The 20,394-nt window shown below is 38.7% G+C and overlaps 1 protein-coding gene across 6 annotated transcripts in view; it reads left to right on the plus strand.

Moving 5' to 3' along the window:
- Positions 1 to 20,394, plus strand: part of LOC148719638 (uncharacterized) — a 35,976-nt gene that overhangs the window by 4,228 nt on the left and 11,354 nt on the right. For 3 of the 6 annotated variants that reach the window (XM_088738701.1, XM_088738699.1, XM_088738700.1), the window contains exons 2-11: positions 31 to 108; positions 295 to 343; positions 2,355 to 3,561; positions 3,832 to 3,888; positions 4,280 to 4,381; positions 4,772 to 4,849; positions 5,523 to 5,624; positions 9,416 to 9,526; positions 10,267 to 10,529; positions 12,923 to 13,190. In XM_088738701.1, the coding sequence (XP_088594827.1) occupies positions 326 to 343; positions 2,355 to 3,561; positions 3,832 to 3,888; positions 4,280 to 4,381; positions 4,772 to 4,849; positions 5,523 to 5,624; positions 9,416 to 9,526; positions 10,267 to 10,529; positions 12,923 to 13,190 (2,206 nt within the window). In that variant the 5' untranslated portion in view covers positions 31 to 108; positions 295 to 325. The remainder of the gene's footprint in view (positions 1 to 30; positions 109 to 294; positions 344 to 2,354; positions 3,562 to 3,831; positions 3,889 to 4,279; positions 4,382 to 4,771; positions 4,850 to 5,522; positions 5,625 to 9,415; positions 9,527 to 10,266; positions 10,530 to 12,922; positions 13,191 to 20,394) is intronic. The other 3 variants (XM_088738703.1, XM_088738704.1, XM_088738705.1) reach the window with 3 other exon arrangements.

Raw genomic sequence — 20,394 nt, forward strand, 5'->3', positions numbered from 1 at the left:
GTCATTAACATTTCTTAATTTGATTTTTAGGCAGTCCGAGTCTTCAGTTGAAACCCTGTCTAAGTTCAGGATGTATGCAGAGGGTTGTGTTCAAATGATTTACTATTGGTATGTTTTAGTATAATTAAGTGTTGTTAACTGTCTGTTTTTAAAAGGATATCATTCCTCTCAAGTATTGACTGTTGAGATATATTTTTCAACACCAAATTAAATTAAGTGGTCGCAACAACATTTGTGAGAGGAAATAAAAAGATTTACTGGACTTTGTACTCACTTTTTTAATTTTTTTTTCAGCTTAATCTTTCAAATTTAAAAGCTCTCTGTGATGTCAAGACTACACAAGGTAGTAAGAGGAATGGTGAAAAATGTACACTATTACAATTACCAACCCTACACTTTGACAAACATTCATCCACATCATTATTTTATCTCCTAAATGTCATCTATGAAACTGCATGTACCAATTTCAAAGTGAGTTGAAAAGGAATACCTTTTGAACATAATTTTTACTTTCCTTACAACTGTATATGCTGCCCATTATAGGAATGCTTTTCTGTAGATTTTTGCTCATTCATCAGTACTACCGTACTAACAGCTTTCATCAGTACTACAGTACTAACAGTACTAAATCGCGAGCAAGCATGAATACCTACTACTAGTGTACTAACTAAACCTCTCGAGCAAGCATGAATACCTACGTACTAGCGTACTAACTACAACTCTCGTTCTTTTCATATATAGCATAAAATTGAACATTTGATTTAGTCTGTGAAAAAAGGAGTATATTGATAACCATTGGGGTTTGTGGTTTTGTGGTGTGGACCTTATTTTTAATGCGCTAATGTAGTGGAGAACAACCTCCCACTGCGTTGTTTTGGTGATCTCAAACTGACGGTTTTCATTGAAATAAACCAATTATGAATTGCAGTTTTTTCTTTAACCCTTTTAGAAACTATATTTTGGTAAAACAAAGTAAGCAATAAATCCTAATGAGTCTTTAATAAACATTGGTTAGCATTTTACTTGACCTCCAGACCTCTACCACATGCACGATCGGCCAAACCAGACCATTTAAAGTGTGCAACTTAATGAATATTGCGATGTCGGTCCTTTGAGAATATTTTTTGGTTGCTGAGTTTCTAGTTCTCTTTTGTTTGTGGTGTTGCGTGCTCAGAACCTTCCATGACTCCCCCATATTTACTTGTTTCCAATTCAATAGTAGAAAAAAAAATACTCTTCTAATCCAGAGCCTTCTCATTCCTGTTTTGAAGTAGTAAATACCCTATAGTAATCAACAGCTTTTTGTTTTTGTTTTTTGAAGATAACACGAGGCCGGAATTACTATTTTGGCCGATATTTCGCTTTGAACGGAAAAATAGTTAGCACATTAGTACCTTAGTACTCGGTACAGACAACCCATCATGGCTTGTTCTGAATTTGCTTAGTACGTTAGTACCTTAGTACTCAGTACAGACAACTCATCACAGCTTGTTCTGAATTTGCCTAGTACGTTAGTACCTTAGTACTCGGTACGGACAACTCATCACGGCTTGTTCTGAATTTGCTTAGTACGTTAGTACCCTAGAGCCTTAGTACTCGGTACGGAAAACTCATCACGACTTGTTTTGAATTTGCTTAGTACGTTAGTACCTTAGTACTCGGTACAGACAACTCATCACAGTTTGTTCTGAATTTGCTTAGTACGTTAGTACCTTAGTTCTCGGTACGGACAACTCATCACAACTTGTTCTGAATTTGCTTAGTACGTTAGTACCTTAGTACTCGGTACGACAACTCATCAGGACTTGTTCTGAATTTGCTTAGTACGTTAGTACCTTAGTGCTCGGTACGGACAACTCGTCAGGGCTTTGGAAGGTTTATTACTCAACCGTAAGACCTATTTGTTGTATCTTCTTTTTCAACCAATATTTTCCTAAATTTATAATTCCTTTGCATAGATGTAGATAAGCAAATAAAAGAAAGACAGAATTTTTAGGTTTATAATGGGCAAGAACAGCAGAACTTAGACAAGTCTTAAGTCGGCTTAATTTTAATTGTACGTCAATCATCCGTACTAAGTGAAAAACAAGAAAAAAAGAATCCTATTTTGGGCATGGTCTATACAACTGTAATGGTAGTTATCAGTGAGTAATATTGCAGTGACAATGTAGATCTCTAAAGCAACTTAATATTCTCCTGGTTTAAATAATTTTGTCTCAATCTACTTGTAACCAACTTTGTGGCATAAGATTAAACTTGACTATAAGTTTACTTAAGAATGTGGACATCCATAATTGTGATTTATTACTGGTTTACCTCTTATTTTCAATAGCATTCTTGTTTTGTTGTTATAGGATTCCACTACTCCTAGTGTAGCCTCTACATCACAGGAAGGCCAGGAAAACAGGACACTGAAAGTCACTTTTCTGAGTAGTGAGTGGAAATCATCAACTGATGGAGACGTGTCAACTATCACCCGAGAGCTAGCCATCCAGTTAGCTAAACACTCTAATGTTGATGTTAGTGTCTTACTACCAAAATGCAGTGAAGAGGACAGGAGCAGTGCAGAAAGTCACAATGTGAAACTCATTGAAGCAGGTACAGTTCCTGGTTTAGAGCCCATTTATTGCTTGTCATCTCCTCCCAGAAACCATACAATGAACTGTGTCATTGGTCATGGAGTCCACCTTGGCCGACTAATTGCACTTATGAAGAGAAATTCAATTTACAGTCACTGCAAATGGATTCAAGTTGTTCACTCTGCTCCTGAAGAAGATGGAATGTACAAAAACATTTCAGAAGGTGAACAAATGCAGCAGACAGAAATAGAACTTTGTAAGATGGCTGATCAAGTAGTTACCATTGGACCCAAGCTGGCAGATGTTTACAAGCGTTACCTTTGTCATGGTAAACAACAACAAAATGTTTTTGACCTTACTCCAAGCATTTTCTCAGAGTTTTTGGAAGTAGAACAAGCCACTGAAGAAAGAACAACATTCCGTGTTCTTGTTATTGGAAGTGGTGACAGCCATGAAGATTTCAATGTCAAGGGGTACGACATAGCTGCTAAAGCAATTGCTGAGATGAAAGGTGAATCCTATGAACTCAAGTTTATATGCCCACCTGGAGGAAAAGGAGATGAAATGGCAGAAAAGTTGCTCCGCCATGGCATTAGTCGGAATCAGCTTATAGTTCGTAGCTTTAATGATAGCAGAGAAGTCCTAGCCAACTTATTCTGTGAAGTGGATCTTGCAATAATGCCATCCAGGACTGAAGGATTTGGAATAACAGCTCTCGAAGCATTATCTGCTGGTCTACCCATACTTGTCAGTGGCAATTCGGGACTTGGAGAAGCTCTGAAGGAAGTTGCTTTAGGCTCCTACTGCGTGGTAGACTCTGAAGATCCCAAAGACTGGGCCAAAGAAATCAAGAATGTATGTCAGAAAAAGAGGGAAGTGGGACTAAAAGAGGCAAGGTTTCTTCGTGCAAACTATCTTGAGAAGTACAGCTGGGAGGAGCCTTGTAGAAGTCTTGTAGAAAGGATGTACAAACTCACATTTGGTAAGCTAATCTCCTTTCATTTTTTCAACAAAATTTATTTTTATTCAATAAAAATTAATTGATCTTTAATAAAATAAAAATTTATGTGATTTTTTATGTGTTTGGTGAAAAAAAAAAAGAAAACAAGTGCAATAACAGAAAATGCATTTGCTCTTATAATCACTCACTGAATGCTTAAAACTTTTTAGAATCTTGTCTTATCCTCAAGCTTCATGAATGTAATTGAAAATTAATGCATTCTTCTTTTGTTGCTTACTTCTATCCTTGTAGCTGATCAGCATCCCAAAGGACTTAGAGAAGAATCATCTCACATTGCTCATCATGAAGGTACAATAACATCAGGTTATAATGATACTGATAGACCAATTCATCTCAAAGTGGTTCCCAAACATGCAACCCCTACAAAGATCACCTCTAGTACAAAATTTTATGCCAGAACCATGTACCTGTGCATTGGCCTTTACCAGTTGAGTTAACTTAGAGGACTCCACTGAAATCATTTAAATTATCTTTTGCAGCTGCAGAATTAAGGCCCACCTGTTCATGTTGGTCACTTGCCACATTCATCCATGGAATGTGAACAGTTTCCTCTTCCTATAATCACTGTATCTCAAAATAAACCCACTGGTGTACCGTAGTGCTTCATGTATGTAGAGTACCCTTAATAAGTTTATTTATGACTACAGTTTCATGGTGTTTGGTTTCTTATCCTTGTCAGACCACAACAGGCATCCATCCTCTGAACAAGGTCAGTATCTATTTGCTGGAGCCAGTTCAACATATTACAGAGGACTCGTCCATCAGGAATGTCATCCTCAGGGTAAGATGACAAAACAACTGGGAATTCTTCACCAAACAGTGAGAATGATATTGTTAAGCATTTGCCAGCTACTGTATGTTAGGAGCTTGTGAAGAGTGTTGGATTTTGACTGGTTCTGTAGCTTTAGTTACTCTTTCCTACCTCTTTACCTCTTTCCCTTGCTTGCTAACATGGCAGCAGTTAGTGTAGCAATTACGAGTAAGTACTGCAGTTATGTCAAGGATGTTTTTCCTAAAGCTCATCACTGACGCCTTTACATTATTTTAAGTGCTCAAAACTTCCTAAGGTGTCTCAACCCATTCCATTTCTCAGAGCACTTGTGAATCGAAGTTGTGTTATGCTTTTACATGGAAAGGATCCTCTAGTTATATGGCTTGCTTGCTTCTTTAGCAGTGGATTCTAGTCAGGGGATTCTTCCAACAGCCTTTACACATCCAAATAACCGGGAAAACCAAACCTTTCCTCAAAGTGAGTGCAGATAAACTGTGGTAGTAGGCCATTTTACAGTTGGGCACTTAATTGCCAAGCCTTTGATTTGAAGTGAGGCTGATGGTGACTGTGATGAGACGTAGACCAGTATCTAGTTAGCACGATAAAAATTGAAAGTAATTTACATTTGAAAAGCAGCAAAATTTGTATCCCAACATGGTCACTCTTAGCTTCACTCCTGGTCAAAGGCTTGGTAACCAAGCATGCAACTGTAAAATGGAGTACTGGTATTTGTTTTATAATAATGACCGATTACCAGCCTTTCATCAGCTACTGCTCTGTTTATACCTTTCATCATTTATTCTGAAGTACCCTTTCGTGACTTCACTTTTAAGGCAGAATGAGAAAGTCCATGAGCAAAAATATTTTAATAAGAAAATTAATTGTGGGAAATTGTAGCAAATGCTGTTGGAAAGTGCTCAATACACAAGTGTAGAGCAAAATACAGTTAAAAATGACTAAAATGAAGCACGCATGATTCCCTGTAACTCTGAGTTTCGTGGTTATGCACTTGTCAGACAGATTTGACATAAGCATGAAACTCAGAGTTACAGGGAATCATGTGTGTTTCCTTTTAGTCATTTTGAACTGCAATTAGATAATTATAATCCCATGTATCTAAATGGTATCTTTGATATCTAATTCATGTCAGGTCAGAACAGACATCCATCTTTTGGACATTGTCATTATCCATATGCTGGGGCTAGTTCAGCATATAACAGAGGACTTGTTCATCAGAAATATCATCCTCAGGGTAAGATTTCAAAACAACTGGGAATTTGACATAGTTTGATGCTACTCTGGTACATTCATTTAATGAATGTAAAGTTCTGTTCCTTTCTCCTGCCATTCCCGTGGCGAACAAATTAAATTCCTCAAATTCCTTAAAAATTCCTTAAATAAGGATTTAATGAATATAACTGGGAAAATTACGATTCATGAACCCAACGTTTCAGCACTCCTGACCAGTGCCTTCATCAGGGATGATCTGATCATTGCATTAAGAGGTCCTTTTTTATGCTCACTAATTTTTTCTGACAAGGTGCAAATAGATGTCAGGTAGTAAGCTGCCATCAGCACGATTTACAGGTGTGGGTGGAGTTAATATGTTAAGCTTCCAAACAAAGGTGCTGGTGGTAGCGGCGATTAAGGGCCATAATTGTAGAATTATCCCACCCAATGGTAAGATTAGTTAGGCATGTGTGCTCTGACAAAGCTGAATTTTTTGGGAAAAGAAGACCGCTTTCTGATGCTCTTTCAAATGTGTTTCAAACTGATCTTTGGTCTCTACTATATACTTGTGATCACAGTCACTACATGAAATAGAATAAATGTGACCTCTCATGCGAAAACGTTCCTTAGGAATGAACGCACGGCAAGCGAACGGATGAGAAACGGATAGCCAAGCCGTTTGAAACGGAACGGCCAAACAGATGCACGGATGAAGAAAATATTCGCACGGATGAAGTCAAACGGAAACACGGTTGAAAAAACTATTCGCACGAATGAAATCAAACAGATACACAGATGAAGAAAATTCTTGCACGGATAAAGTGAAACGGACACACGGCTGACAAAAATGTTTGAACGGGTGTAGTCAAACGGATACACGGCTGACAAAATATAATTGCAGGGATGCAGTCGAGTGGATGAACTGATAAAAATTTTTGCACAGATGTGGTTGAACGAATGGACGAATGAATGAAAATTTAATAATTAATTTTGAACCGCTGCGGTCGATCGGCCAGACGACCGAAGATAATAATCGTAATCGTAATACTCTTATTCTGGAACAAGCGACTTTGCAGCTTTATAAGAATGAACAGCTCGATCATTTTCTAATAAAGGACAACTGATTGATTTGAAAATCCTGATCTGCGTTGTAATTCATAGTTTCAAGAATAATTTTTTTATTGCCTTTGCTGCGGAGAAACGACAGCCGTCTGTGCGCTAGTATCTCAGAACATCTAACCACAAAACAATGAGCGTAAAAGTAAAAGATGCGATATTAAGATATATAAAATGTCAAAATTATATACTAATCCACGCTAGAGATGTAACTCCTAATTCCACGTTTACAGTCAAGACAACAAGCGTACCCTAAGGTCGTTCCAGCAACTTGTGTCAAAATCACATGGACATTCCTGTACGCGTAATAAGCAATGAATATACAACGAGAACTTCTCTGTATTTGGTCTGATTGAAAATCTTAGAGTAGATTATATTTCTTAGAAGACATTTCCATCAAATTCAGGGAAACTGAGGTGGTAGAAATTTTGTATTATTTTGCCTTGCGTGTTAATTCAGAGATCATTACGCATGCAAGAATGCAAAGAGTGTCTCCTGCTGTCTGTGTCAAAGTAAACAACAGTTTTCAAGATTTCTCTGAATTTTTAATTTTGTCATACTTAGTTAACAAAATTTACGAAAACGCTTACAAAAAGTGACTCCTACTCGAGCGACCAAGTTGCAAACGGCTAGAGTGAATTGATCATGACTTTTTTGAATGGATAATGTTACCATTCGAACGGAAGCAATTTTTTCGCATGGATAGCCCGAGCCATTCAAACGGAAGCAAATTTTTTTCGCACGGATAGCCCAAGCCGTTCGAACGGAAGCAAATTTTTTTCGCACGGATAGCCCAACCTGTTCAAATGGATGCGAATTTTTTTCACACGGATAGCCCAAGCCGTTTGAACAGCTGCAATTTTTTTTCGCACGGATAGCCCAAGCCATTCGAACGGATGCCCAATCTGTTCGCACGGCTAGTGCACGGCATACACACGGTATCCGTGCATAAATGGCAAACCGTTCGGAACGTTTTCGCATGAGAGGTCACAAATAGCAATGATCAGCTCATTGTTCTTTTGTAACAGGATTCTTAGTTTTGGAAAAAATATGCCCCAAAGTCTGAGAAGGTTTTGAGGAACTTTATAATTGTGGCTGTTCAAAATTCTCTTGATGGGCTCCATAACACTTTGGATGTAAGAAATAACAGCAAAACCAGTCACTGGCTCCTTTTCATCGGGAGTGTTACTAGTTGTAACTGGTTTCTGGCAGTTATGGGGAAATGTTTTGGTATAGGTATTTATTTTGCCTTTAGGACATAAGGAACATATTTTCTTCTCAATCTTGGAATTAAGTGAAGATGGTGGTCAGTCAGCTCTCCTGAGTAAAGTTTTAGCTGGGGACTTTTCATGGCAAATAGGGTGACAAAAGTCAAAAGTGAGATTTTGTAGGTGTGGGTCAGTTCATGATGAACACTTGAATGAATGAATGAAAAACTCTATTTAAGTGTCTATGTTTTTAGCTATAAGCTAATGGGGGACACTAAAAAATTTAAAAGTCACTTAACATTTACATATGTAGATGATAGTTACAGTAGATAATTAAAAAGATTATAAAGTTATTTAGTTAAGTTTTAAATTTCAACGAGAGTTGAAAGGTCGACTTTTCTTATGTTCTTCTTGAACGAATTTAGTTTCTATTGTTCTTAGGTGTCTTGGTAACTTTGACCAGATGAGAGGTCCCATATATTTAATAGAATTCCTACCAAATCTTACAGTTTCGAATCTTGGCAGTTCAAAGTCACTGTTCCGTAAATTATATTGAGTGTTCTTTATACTTGTCTCCAATTTCTCCTGTTCTGCTCTTCACACTGGGAATTTTTCCCAAACGTGGGGAGGATGATATTGTTTGGCAATTGGCAGCTGTTGTTTGTTAAGAGCTTGTTATGAATTTAGGATTTTGACTGGTTCTGTAGTTCTTGTTACTCTTTGGCAGGCCTCCCTCTCCACATCTTTGCTTGCTTGCAAACATGCAGCAGCTTATGTCAGTAGCAGTTACCATTTAAGTGCTACAGTTTTCTCAAATTGAAAATTTTCTTAAAGCTGCTCACTTAAAAGAAGTATACGTTACTGACACCTTTACATTACTATAAGTGGGAGCTTTCACTAACACTTCATAAGGACGTTCAACATATTCCATTTCAAAGAGCATTTTTGGTTTAAACTTGAGTTTACTTTTACTTTTACTTTTAAATGTTCCTTTAGCTATGGCTTGTCTGCTCTAGTAGCTGTGAATTATCATTTGGGGAATCTTCATATACCCTTGGTAAATTTCAATTACAGAGGGAGCCAAATTTGTCCTCAGGGTGAATACAGATAGTTTGTGAATTGGAGGCTTGGTTTCTGAGTGGCCTGGGGACTGGAACCACAGTTGCTCCCCAAGGTGCTTTTTGGGATGGGAGGGAGGGAGTGCCAAAAACCACTATCCTCAAAGGTGACAATGCTATGCTATTGAACAGTGCACACAATGCAAGCACTTGGGTAAACAATGCTTGCATAATACTCCTGGACAAGAACAGTCCTATGGCACCAAAAACCATGTGACTGGTGCAAATGCTACAGAACACAACAAAGGCTACCCAGTAGCTGACATAGGGCTAAATGCATAATTTTACTGGTGATTTATAATTTGTTATTGCTGCCAATTTATGATAGTCTTTATACTGGTTTTATACTTGAATTCTTTTCTTTTCTTCAGGTCCTTTTGGGTATGATTTACCTCATTTGTCAGTGGGGCACAGTCAATCTCCATCTGCTTCAGCCATTGCTAGAAATGAAGACCCTGTTCATTGGGAAAATTGCATTCAAAGTGAGTAGACCAGCAGGGCTGAGTAAGAGACTTTTGTTTAACTGAATGACTGTTCTGGTCCGAAAATAGTGATTTGATATGACACTGGTTTAAACTTTTCAAAACGGTTTTAACTAGGTGTCTCATCTGAAGGACAGTACATGATAACAAAGGATGCATTTATAAGGTTGCAAGTCAAACTGGTTGATCAACCTGGATCCTTCATGCTCTTTGTATTTTTGCAGATGATTAAGATAATTTTAAAAACTTAGAAAAATGCATTTGCAAGGGAAAGTTACATTTATGTAATTATCTTACTCGTAAGGAAAGTACTGCAGTTGAAACTCGAACGGTCTTTCTGTGGTCAACTTGGGTTGCTGTTTCTTTTCATATTGACTTAGATTTTTGTAAGAAAACAAAGAAAAAGATAAACAGAGGACCATACCAAATTCTTCACGCGAATGATCTTGCTTAAAAATGTACATGTAGTTGACCTTTCTAGGTATGTCTTCTTGCCTTTGTTTGAGGATTGCAATGGGATTATTTCAGTTGGAGAAGCAGGTGTTCGTGAAAGGGGAGTTCAATAAATTCCTGAAAGTATTTTAACCTTTTAAAACTGTTGTTCCCCTAGTTCTTGAATACCCAACTTCACCTTACATTGATTTTTCAGTTTTTTTTCCTGTAGCAGTACACCATGATTTCCTTAGCACCTTGTCATCCATAAGAACAAAGGACTGATAATTAAATCATTTTTCTTGTAGGTGGGAATGAACAAGTCATCGGTTATCTTCAACAGTGGCAACAGAATGCCAGTGGACATAAGATCAGAAGCAGTACAGATCCACTAGCAGACTTACACAGGATTGCTTCTGAAAAGGGCTATAGAATTTCTTACAATCCAGGGTCAGGGAATTGTATGTTCTATGCCTTGACAGAGCAACTGAAGATTGTCAAAGGAGTTCAAAACCATCATTTAGAATTAAGGCATTCCTTAGTTCAGTATCTAAGAGAGCACCCAAAACTGGTAAGTGTTTGTTAAAAGTACATATAATTTCTAGAACAGATACTACATTACTGACAGTCGGCCAGTGGTGTTAAGTAGACCAAAAATTGACTGAAAACAAAGTCAAACGAACAGTCCTCAGAGTCAAAACTCTTCCAGTTGAAAACATTAAATAGGCACTGTTCATACCTATCTACTTAATTTTGTTTAAATGGTAATATAAGCTTGTTTGACACATCTTCCCAACTATATGTACTAAAAATTTAATGGTAAATTTGGTACCTATTTCTGATATCCTTGTCTGTACAAATAAAAAACTTCTTTTCTCCATTTTGCTGTAACAAATAAGCAAGCCAAAAGTAGTTTTTCAATCACCCTTTAATGCATTACAGAGCTATAGGTAACAGTTCCAGGGGATTGAGAACTAGAACAACTTTTCGATTTGGTAGATAAATGAAATCGAACTAATCTGGGCAAGTTTCAGCAGCCAACACAAGCAATCAATAAGGAAATGTTTGCTATCATTTCAGCTTACAACCCACAAACAGGTTACAGACAGGTCATCAACTGCCCGTCGGCCAAAACTCTGGCCTGAAACATAATGAAAACTGTCGGCAATCTGACAGCCAACTGTCGGCCGACAGTCAGCTGACAGTCAGCCTACAATATCTTTTAGGAACTGTTCTTCACTTTTACTGAGTGTGTAGTACATAAACATTTAAAACAGTGCAAGGAGACTTTTAATGATTCATTAATTGTTTGACTTAGAAATAAGTTACAGTCATAGGCAAATAGCTCAGGAAAGTGTTATTGTGGACTTCAAACTCATTTAAATGGTTATAAGAATAATCATGATAGTTAATTAATTATACAGACTTATTTACTTGGTTGTGAAATTTACTCACTTAATCGGGCAATTGTAAAATTGGTAAAAGTGAAGAACAGCTCCCCTAAAAGTCTGTCGGCCAACTGTCGGCCAGCAGTATACCAACAGTTGACAGACAGTTGTCCAACAGCAAATTGACACTTAAAAATTTGACAAGTGTAAAGACATCGCAGTTACTCGACCCTTACCGTTCTAGTAGAATCAGTCGCATGATGTACCACAAATTGAGCTAGAATTGCATCATCGGATGTCCTATGAAATCGCCTTATAATGCATTGCGGTTTGTTTTAGGGCATCATATATGGACTTTCAATTATCTGTCTGTTTGAGTTTATTTTTGGTTAATATTTTCAGTTAGTTTATTATTTTCTTACGTATTCGCTTGTCAGAGACAATAAAAGCTGCTTACATTTAGTAAAGCAAAAAAAAGCTGCAAGAAGAAGTTTGTGTTACTAGCCGAAGAGTTTCCATGGTTTTAAACTACTCCTTTATTTCACAGTCATTGCAGGGAGTGTAGATGTTCAAAATCTAAATTACAGAGTTGAAGTTAGTAAGGGAAATGCAAATGTTAACTTAAATCAAAGAAAGACATTTGCCCAGTGGCATCTCACAGTTCTTCTGACCAGCAAGTCACAAAGTTGTAAACTACGTCTGTGACGTCATCAAAATATACAAATTGCGGAATGTTTGAAAGTTGCGGCCTTAATTAACTTGCGCAATACAAATCACATATTTAGCAATACACCGCAGTAAACAAATTTTTTGCTTCTTGACTGTGAGGATGATGCGATGGGATTGTGAGGGGTTTGGTACCTTAAAAAACCTAAACACAGGAGATTGCGACGAGATTGGTCCCAAAAAAGCCTAAATAAAATGGCAGACTCAAGTGAGAAAGTTTCATTTTGTGTCAATATGCAATGTTCTTCCCTGCGAGCTGAGGCTTTTATGGTATTCAATGGGGGTTCTCAACCAACACTTGGCTAACAAATTGCCGACATGCTGCCAACACTTGGCCGACAAAGGGCCAACAGTCAGCCGACTGTTGGCAGAAGATTTTCGCAAAAGGCAGTAAACGACTGTTGGCCAACAGTTGGCCGACAGTTTTTGGGGGAGCTGTTTTTCACTTTTTCCGTAAACTCGATACTTCGTCAGTTTTATGGACTCATTGGTTTGGTTGTGCAAATTGCTCTGTTTTACCCAGTCACATTTTAAGCAGGTTATAAAAACTACTGTCTGTTGTATACACTCATTAATTTGGATGATTGTAAACATAATACTCTTTCAGCTTTATACACTCATGATTTTTGCCATTGTAAAAGTTACTCTGACTATCTGATCCATGCAGTGATTTAATTAAGGTCAGAGGATTGAGCCTAGCAACCAAAGAGTCTTTATTTCTCTTTCAATACTTCTGGAGGTAATATTTATTGCATGAAAACATCGTTATATGTAGCCATTGTGAGTTATATTCTTTTTTACCTACTCTATTACCATATCACATGTTGTGTTGTTGGATTTTCATTTACAGGGGGATGGAACAGATCTGTTTCACTTTGTTGAAAGTCACACAACATGGGGTGGTTACTTAACAGACATGGAGCAAGATGGCACTTGGGGTGATCATTTGATTCTCTGGGCTGCTGCAAACTGCTATAGAATAGCCATTCATGTGATTAGCAGTCTTCCAAACAACGGTGAGGTAATCATCAACCCAGATTCTCCATTGGATAAGAACAAGCATCTTGTACTGGGACATGTCCATGAAGTACACTATGTCAGCCTTCAACCCTTGCAAGGTACTGTAAAGCTCAGAACAGAAGGTATTCTAAACTTGGCCTATCTAGTATGAAGGTTGCAAACAGCATATTGTGATTTTCATTTATTCCATGAGTGCACATTGGAAAAAAAGCTGAGTTGGTAACAACCATGTAATCTTGTATCCATGGAATTGAATAGTTCTTCTCTTAAATTTGATAAAATCCTGAATGAGTTAATAATTTTAGGCCTAAAAATAATTATAGCTTCCAACTGTCACAGTGCATTTCCTTTTAAGGTGACTTGGAAGATGATTTGATTCATGACTTGAGCTTAGCGAATCAATCAGAACATGTGAAAAGCGATGTTTAGAGTTGGATATTACATATTATTATAACTGTGTGCATTCTACCAGTGTTTTTCATTGCTATACGCTCAGGTATATGCAAATTACCATTGCATAAAAGCTTGTAGAGCTTATTGTTTTTAGTTATCTATGATGTGATTTCCTATGGTAACATAGCAAGAAGCTATTGCAATCAATTGAAAGCTTCTGATTAAAAGCTCAAACTGATTCTATGATTAGATTTTGCATGAATAGATTGAACCTAAAAGAGTAAGTCCATGACAATTGGCTATTTCCAGAATAAATTTTCCAGTGTCATTAGTTTTTCGAAACGAGTTTTTGGTGATATTCCTTGATGTAATTTCTGGCATAGTCAGTAATGCACTATGTTAGCATGTTAGCATCCTTGTAAGTCCATAGTTGAAAGAAAGAAAATAATTTAGTTAAGTCTGTGATTTTTGGACAGGACTTTCAGAGCAACAAACTTCAAACATGTGAAAGTGTAGTGTGATCAACAGTTATACATACAAACATACATACATACATACATACATACATATTAACATGCATACATACATACATACATACATACATACATAATAACATACATACATAATAACATACATACATACATACCTAGATACCTACATACATACATACATACATACCTACATACCTACATGCATACATGCATACATGCATACATACATACATACATACATACATACCTACATACCTACATATCTACCTACACACACACACACACAGACACAGTTAACTGACATAGGTTAACTAACCACTCCCCATAGTGCCTTTTCAGGACCAACACCCACCCATCCCACCCAGGGGAGGACATCCACCACACAGTAATCTCGTGCGTGAGAAATTAACATCTCCTACCCCTAACCCTGACGGAGACGGTGCCTACGGTTTATTCGTCCTTATCTGAGAAGACTAGAAAAGGTACCAAATTCTCCTCACTTATTTTAAGACCATGAGTATTGGTCTGGCCGGGGCTTGAACCCTCGACCTCCCGCACAACATAATCCTGCGCTCTAATCAATCGAGCTAACCGGGAGGTTAGTCCCTCTAAGGACTACACTCACCAGGACAATCACACTACACTTTCACATGTTACTCCTGGGTTCAAATCATTCACTGCAAAACTTCAAACACACCTCAGAAACTGAATTTTCTTATTAAACAGTGGTGGCTGAATTCAATTTGTAATCAAAACACTTCTGCAGACTTTTTTTAAGCTTTTAAGGTGGCTGGCACCAGTTTTCATCTTTTTGATGGTTTGTAACTTTGAAATAAAAGACTAACCAAGGGCAGTTGAACACTTTTACAGGGTTAAATTATATAATTGTTGGCTATACAAAAGTAGGTGTCATTTTGCCACGAGCAGTTTCCATGGCAGTGCTTTCAAAGGATTATTTAGATGCATTTTTTAGCTTATGGCTCCAATAATTTGAAAACTAACTCGGTGACCCTGTGATTTTTCTTAGTGATTGCTTTTGGCACTTGAAAAGGAAAATGTACAAAGATTTTAAAAAAATTCTATGGAGTGGAATTTCAGGAAATCTAGAAAAAGGCAATTTTCACACATCACAAAATTTCCTTTGGTAGAATTTTGTACTTTTTTTTTCTGACGATACCTTTCAACATTATCGTATTGGAACGATAAAAAGAAGGGGTCACTGGACTTGTTTTCACGAGTGTAGCAATTCCCACGTGCGTTCTTGCGCATTTAAACTCCACTGAATAATGATTGCATATAAAATCTGCAAAAAAAACACAAGATAGTATCCTGCATTTGTCAAATTTCTGTCTGCAAAATTCATCAAATTTAGTCACGTACTGCAATCCAAATCTTTCTTCACCTGCTCAAGCCAAATTTCACTATTTTCCATTCTTAACATTTCTTCCATAACAAACCTATTGCCTTTTCAACAAAAGTACCTCAAAACACACGGTTTATGCGACCACAAGTTTTTTTTTACTGATTAAAAAAATTTAAGATATGGAGCAAAGAATTCCACACGTTATTTTTTTTTTGATGTTAGAGAAGCACAGGATTATTTTTGTCCTCTTCTGATGGATCCAACCAGATAATTGAATCTCATCACAGTTCTTATTTGACATTGGATCATAAACAATTGAAGCAATGCACAGTATTAGGTTTGTGCCTGAATTGTTCACTCAAACAGTGATACTTAGTATAAACTGAAACAAAGCTTCTCTATCATTTTATGTGCATTTACTATTCCAATATGGTTTCTAAAGATTTTTGCACGTTTAAAACAAACTTCTGCTTCTTTTATTCCGATCACGTCCAAATAAACGGTTACAACAACAGAGAGAGAAAACAGAATACACTATTATATATATGCTAATTCCTAAAAAACAAATTTTGAATAACAAAAAGAAAAGACACACCTGGACCAATCATAGATCAAATTAATTATTCCTGTGAAATATTTCAAATTTAAAATAACAACGGCAAACATAATATGCATAATAACAACACTCCCACTTTTGACGTTGCTTATTTGACAGTCTTCATGCCTAGCTTAGTAACAAGTTTCTCAAAGCGATGCTTAGGCAAAGGTTTCGTAAGGATGTCAGCAACCATCTCGTCCGTGCCCATGTATTTCAAGGTGATCGCTCCGTCTTGCACTCTTTCGCGAACGAAGTGGTAACGTATATCGATGTGTTTTGTCCTGGCATGGCCCACGGGATTTTTAGCCATCGAAATAGCCCCTTGGTTGTCTTCATATATTTCAGTTGGTCCCTCTGGGGGTTCTCCCATGTCTGCCAATAATCTTCGAAGCCAGATTGCTTCCCGAGTGGCCGTACTGAGTGCTACATACTCTGCTTCTGCTGTCGACAATGCGACGGTAGCCTGCTTTTTGCTTAGCCAACTTACTGCCCCGCACGCCAGTGAGAACAAGTTTCCTGAGGTAGAACGACGGTCATCCATATCACCCGCCCAATCTGCATCTGAGTAACCAATCAAATTTCCATCAGCAGATTTCTTGTAACTCAATCCAAGATATGCAGTTGCTTTCAGATATCTGAGGACTCGCTTCGTTGCTGTTAAATGAGTTTGTGTCGGATTGGCACAGAACTTCGACACAACTCCCACTGCTTGGGCGATGTCTGGACGAGTTGCGATCGCAGCATAAATTAGACTTCCTACAATCGATTGATACGAAGTCACATCAACTGGTCTACTAAAACCATCTTCCTTTTGCAGCTTGACGTTCAAATCAGCAGGTGTAGACACCGGTTTTGCTTCTGTTTGCCCAAACTTCTCGAGCATCTTTTCGACATAGTGTCCTTGATGAAGGAAGACTTGCTTATTTTTCACATCTTGAGCGATACAGACCCCGATATAGTAATGCAGCTCTCCCATATCTTTCATCTTAAACTGCAGCTTTAGACTGTCCTTGACACTTCTCATCTCCGTGATGTTTCTTGCTAGAATCATCAGATCATCAACGTGGACCCCAATAATAGTCAGTGCATTCTTTCTGATAAATACGCAGGGATCTGCAGAGGCTTGAATAAAACCAATCTTTTCAATGCACTCCCGAAGAACTTTGTTCCAACAACGGGAAGACTGCTTTAAACCATACAGCGATTTCTCTAGCTTGCATACCAGATGCTCCTCCCCAGGTTTCACGTATCCTTCCGGCTGCTGCATGTAAATTTCTTCATCAAGTTTTCCGTTGAGAAAGGCTGTTTCTACGTCCATCTGGTGAATCAGCAAATCATTCTGAACTGCAAATGCTAGCAGACAACGTATTGAAGAGAAACGAACAACAGGCGAAAAAGTTTCATCATAGTCAATACCATATTTCTGGGTGTAGCCCTTGGCCACTAGGCGTGCTTTGAATCGTTCCACTGTACCGTCACAGGAGTGTTTCAGTTTAAACACCCATTTGCACCCAACAGCTTTCCGACCTGGAGGTAATTCAACCAACCTTCATGTCTTGTTTTCAATCAGCGAATTGTATTCTGAATCCGTCGCGACTTTCCACTCTGCAGCGTGATCACCTGATCTTGCTTCTTGTAGAGATGTAGGTTCATCAATCCCAGAAAGATGATAGGCCACATGGTGTACGCGGTGAGTTGCCGTGTCTGCTTATTCGTCATAACCATATCTGACTGGTGCTTTTCGTGTTCTTACTGACCGTCGAGGTTCCCCTGGCAAGTCATCTTCTAAATTCTTCATTTCTTCTTGTTCTCCTTCATCTTTTCCAGGGTTTACTTCGTTTTGCTCTGCTTCCTCGCTCCTTGGGTCTGGCTCTGTTACCATGGCTCGCTTCTGGCCGAAATCGTTTTCATTAAACTCCACATCTCTTCGGATATACATCTTTCGGTTCGTCTCATCAAAAAGACGATATCCCTTTGAAGTTAAGCTGTAGCCCACAAAACGCATCTTCCTCGATTTCTTGTCAAGCTTTCGTCGTTCACTGCCTGGTACGTGGGCATAGGCCATACACCCAAATACACGCAAGTGGCCCACATCTGGTTTCTTTCCATACCACCGCTCATAAGGAGTTTCATTCTCTTTTAGCGCCGTCGTGGGAAGGCGGTTTCTCACATAGGCAGCTGTAAAAACGGCTTCAGCCCAAAAAATGTCCGATAATGCCGCATGCGCGATCATCGAACGTGCAGACTCGACCAAAGTCCGACTCATTCTTTCTGCTACACCATTCTGTTGGGGTGAGTGTGGCACTGTCAACTCATGTCTAATTCCTTTCACCTTCAAATAGTTCCGTAATTCAGTGGACAAATACTCGCCGCCATTATCCGTTCGCAAAGTTCCTATTGCCTTGCCGACATCGTTGGTAACGGAAGCTTCAAATTCTACAAACTTCTCTAACACTTCTGATTTGTGTTTCATGAAGTGTACAGCGCAGCACCTTGAGTAATCATCAATAAACGTAACAAAATACTTTGCTCCTCCAATCGATGGCGTGTGCATAGGACCGCAGACATCACTGTGCACCAGCTGTAGTCTTCGCGTCGAGCGAATCTCTCCCACTGCGGGAAACGGTTTTCTACACATCTTTCCTGCCAAACATCCTTCGCAGAAAGACAGTTCAGTTATTTTCTTGATGTTAATCCCTCGTACGGATTCACTCTCCACACACTTCTTAAGGCGTAGCTCGTGTACGTGTCCAAGACGTTGGTGCCATAAGTCGCTACCCTGAGATGACTTAACTGAGACGTACGCAGTGTCCGTAGTGATTGCAACTTGACAGTCTAGTTGATAGAGTTTATCAACCAGTGATCCCATTCCACGAAGCTTTCCATTTCCATCCCAAATACAACATTTTTGGGGACCAAACTCTACAGCGTTGCCCTTAGAAACTGCAGCTCTTACAGAAAAAAGGTTGCAAGTGAGTTTAGGGACGTACAGGACATCATATAAGACTGCTTTCTTGGATGCGGTTGCTTGAAACAGCATATTCATTCGTACACTCCCAGATCCCAACGCTTTCACAACACGGCCATCACCCAGCGCGACATTTTCAGGCTCGGCAAATTCCTGAAAATTCACCAAAACATTCTTTTCTGTCGTCATATGACTTGATGCGCCCGAGTCGATAACCCAAGGATAACAACTTTTGTCTGTAGACTCCCCGCTCTCAACAGACGCCATAAACGCAGTAGCATAAACGTCTTCACCTTCGAAGTCAGAATTATTCGGTCCGCGCTCGTCGCTGTCGACTATTTTTGCTTTGTGCCATTTAAATTTCTTGGGACAATAACGGCGGATATGACCCACATCACCGCATTCGAAACATGTCAACTGCTTACGGGGCGGATCGCTTGGACAATTACGGCGAATATGACCCGCAGCACCACATCCAAAACATGTTGGCCGATCGCGTGGCGTATCTCTCCTGAAGGCCCCCGTTAGCGCTGATTCAGCTTCATTCAAGTGACCGGATAGCTCAGATTGCTTCATTTCTTCGTGAATAAGTGCTTGTTGGACATAATCCAGGCTAACTCCATCTACTCTTGCTTCGATAGCGGTGACAAGGGTCGCGAAACTTCTCGGCAAACTTCCTAACAAAGTCACAACTTGATCCTCTTCGGAAATGGGCGCTCCAATTGCCGCAAGTTTATCAGTGATATCTTTCATGAGCTTCAAATGTTGTTCCACCGGTGTACCTTCTTTCATCTCGGAACGAAAATATTTCTTCTTTAAAAATAGTTTGTTCGCGAGTGTCTCTCGTTCAAAATGTTTCCTTAACGCATCCCAAGCTTGCTTTGGTTCTTCGTTTGAGGTGATCAAGTAAAGCTGAGCGCTATCAATCGCCAACACAATTGTCGAGAACGCCTTTTGTAGCCTCGATTGGTAAAGTGTTTGTGCCGTTGGAGTCGCATCGTGTGCGAGGACTTCTGATCCTTCTACCAAGCCCCATAATCCTTTCGCCAACAGTAAATGTTTCATTTGAAATTTCCAAGTGTTCCACTTGCTCCCGTTAAGTTTGTCGATCGAGAACTTTTCCTCCATGTTTCATTTACGTACTCCTGGGCCCATAACCTAAAGATTTTTGCACGTTTAAAACAAACTTCTGCTTCTTTTATTCCGATCACGTCCAAATAAACGGTTACAACAACAGAGAGAGAAAACAGAATACACTATTATATATATGCTAATTCCTAAAAAACAAATTTTGAATAACAAAAAGAAAAGACACACCTGGACCAATCATAGATCAAATTAATTATTCCTGTGAAATATTTCAAATTTAAAATATCAACGGCAAACATAATATGCATAATAACAACAGTTTCCTGCTCCAGTGAGTTCAAGACAACTAATCACCTTGTGTCACAGTAGCAACTATCCAGTTTGACAAGACGTGTCATGA

The sequence above is a fragment of the Stylophora pistillata genome, chromosome 11, assembly GCF_964205215.1.
Source record: "Stylophora pistillata chromosome 11, jaStyPist1.2, whole genome shotgun sequence".
Classification (NCBI taxonomy): domain Eukaryota; kingdom Metazoa; phylum Cnidaria; class Anthozoa; order Scleractinia; family Pocilloporidae; genus Stylophora; species Stylophora pistillata.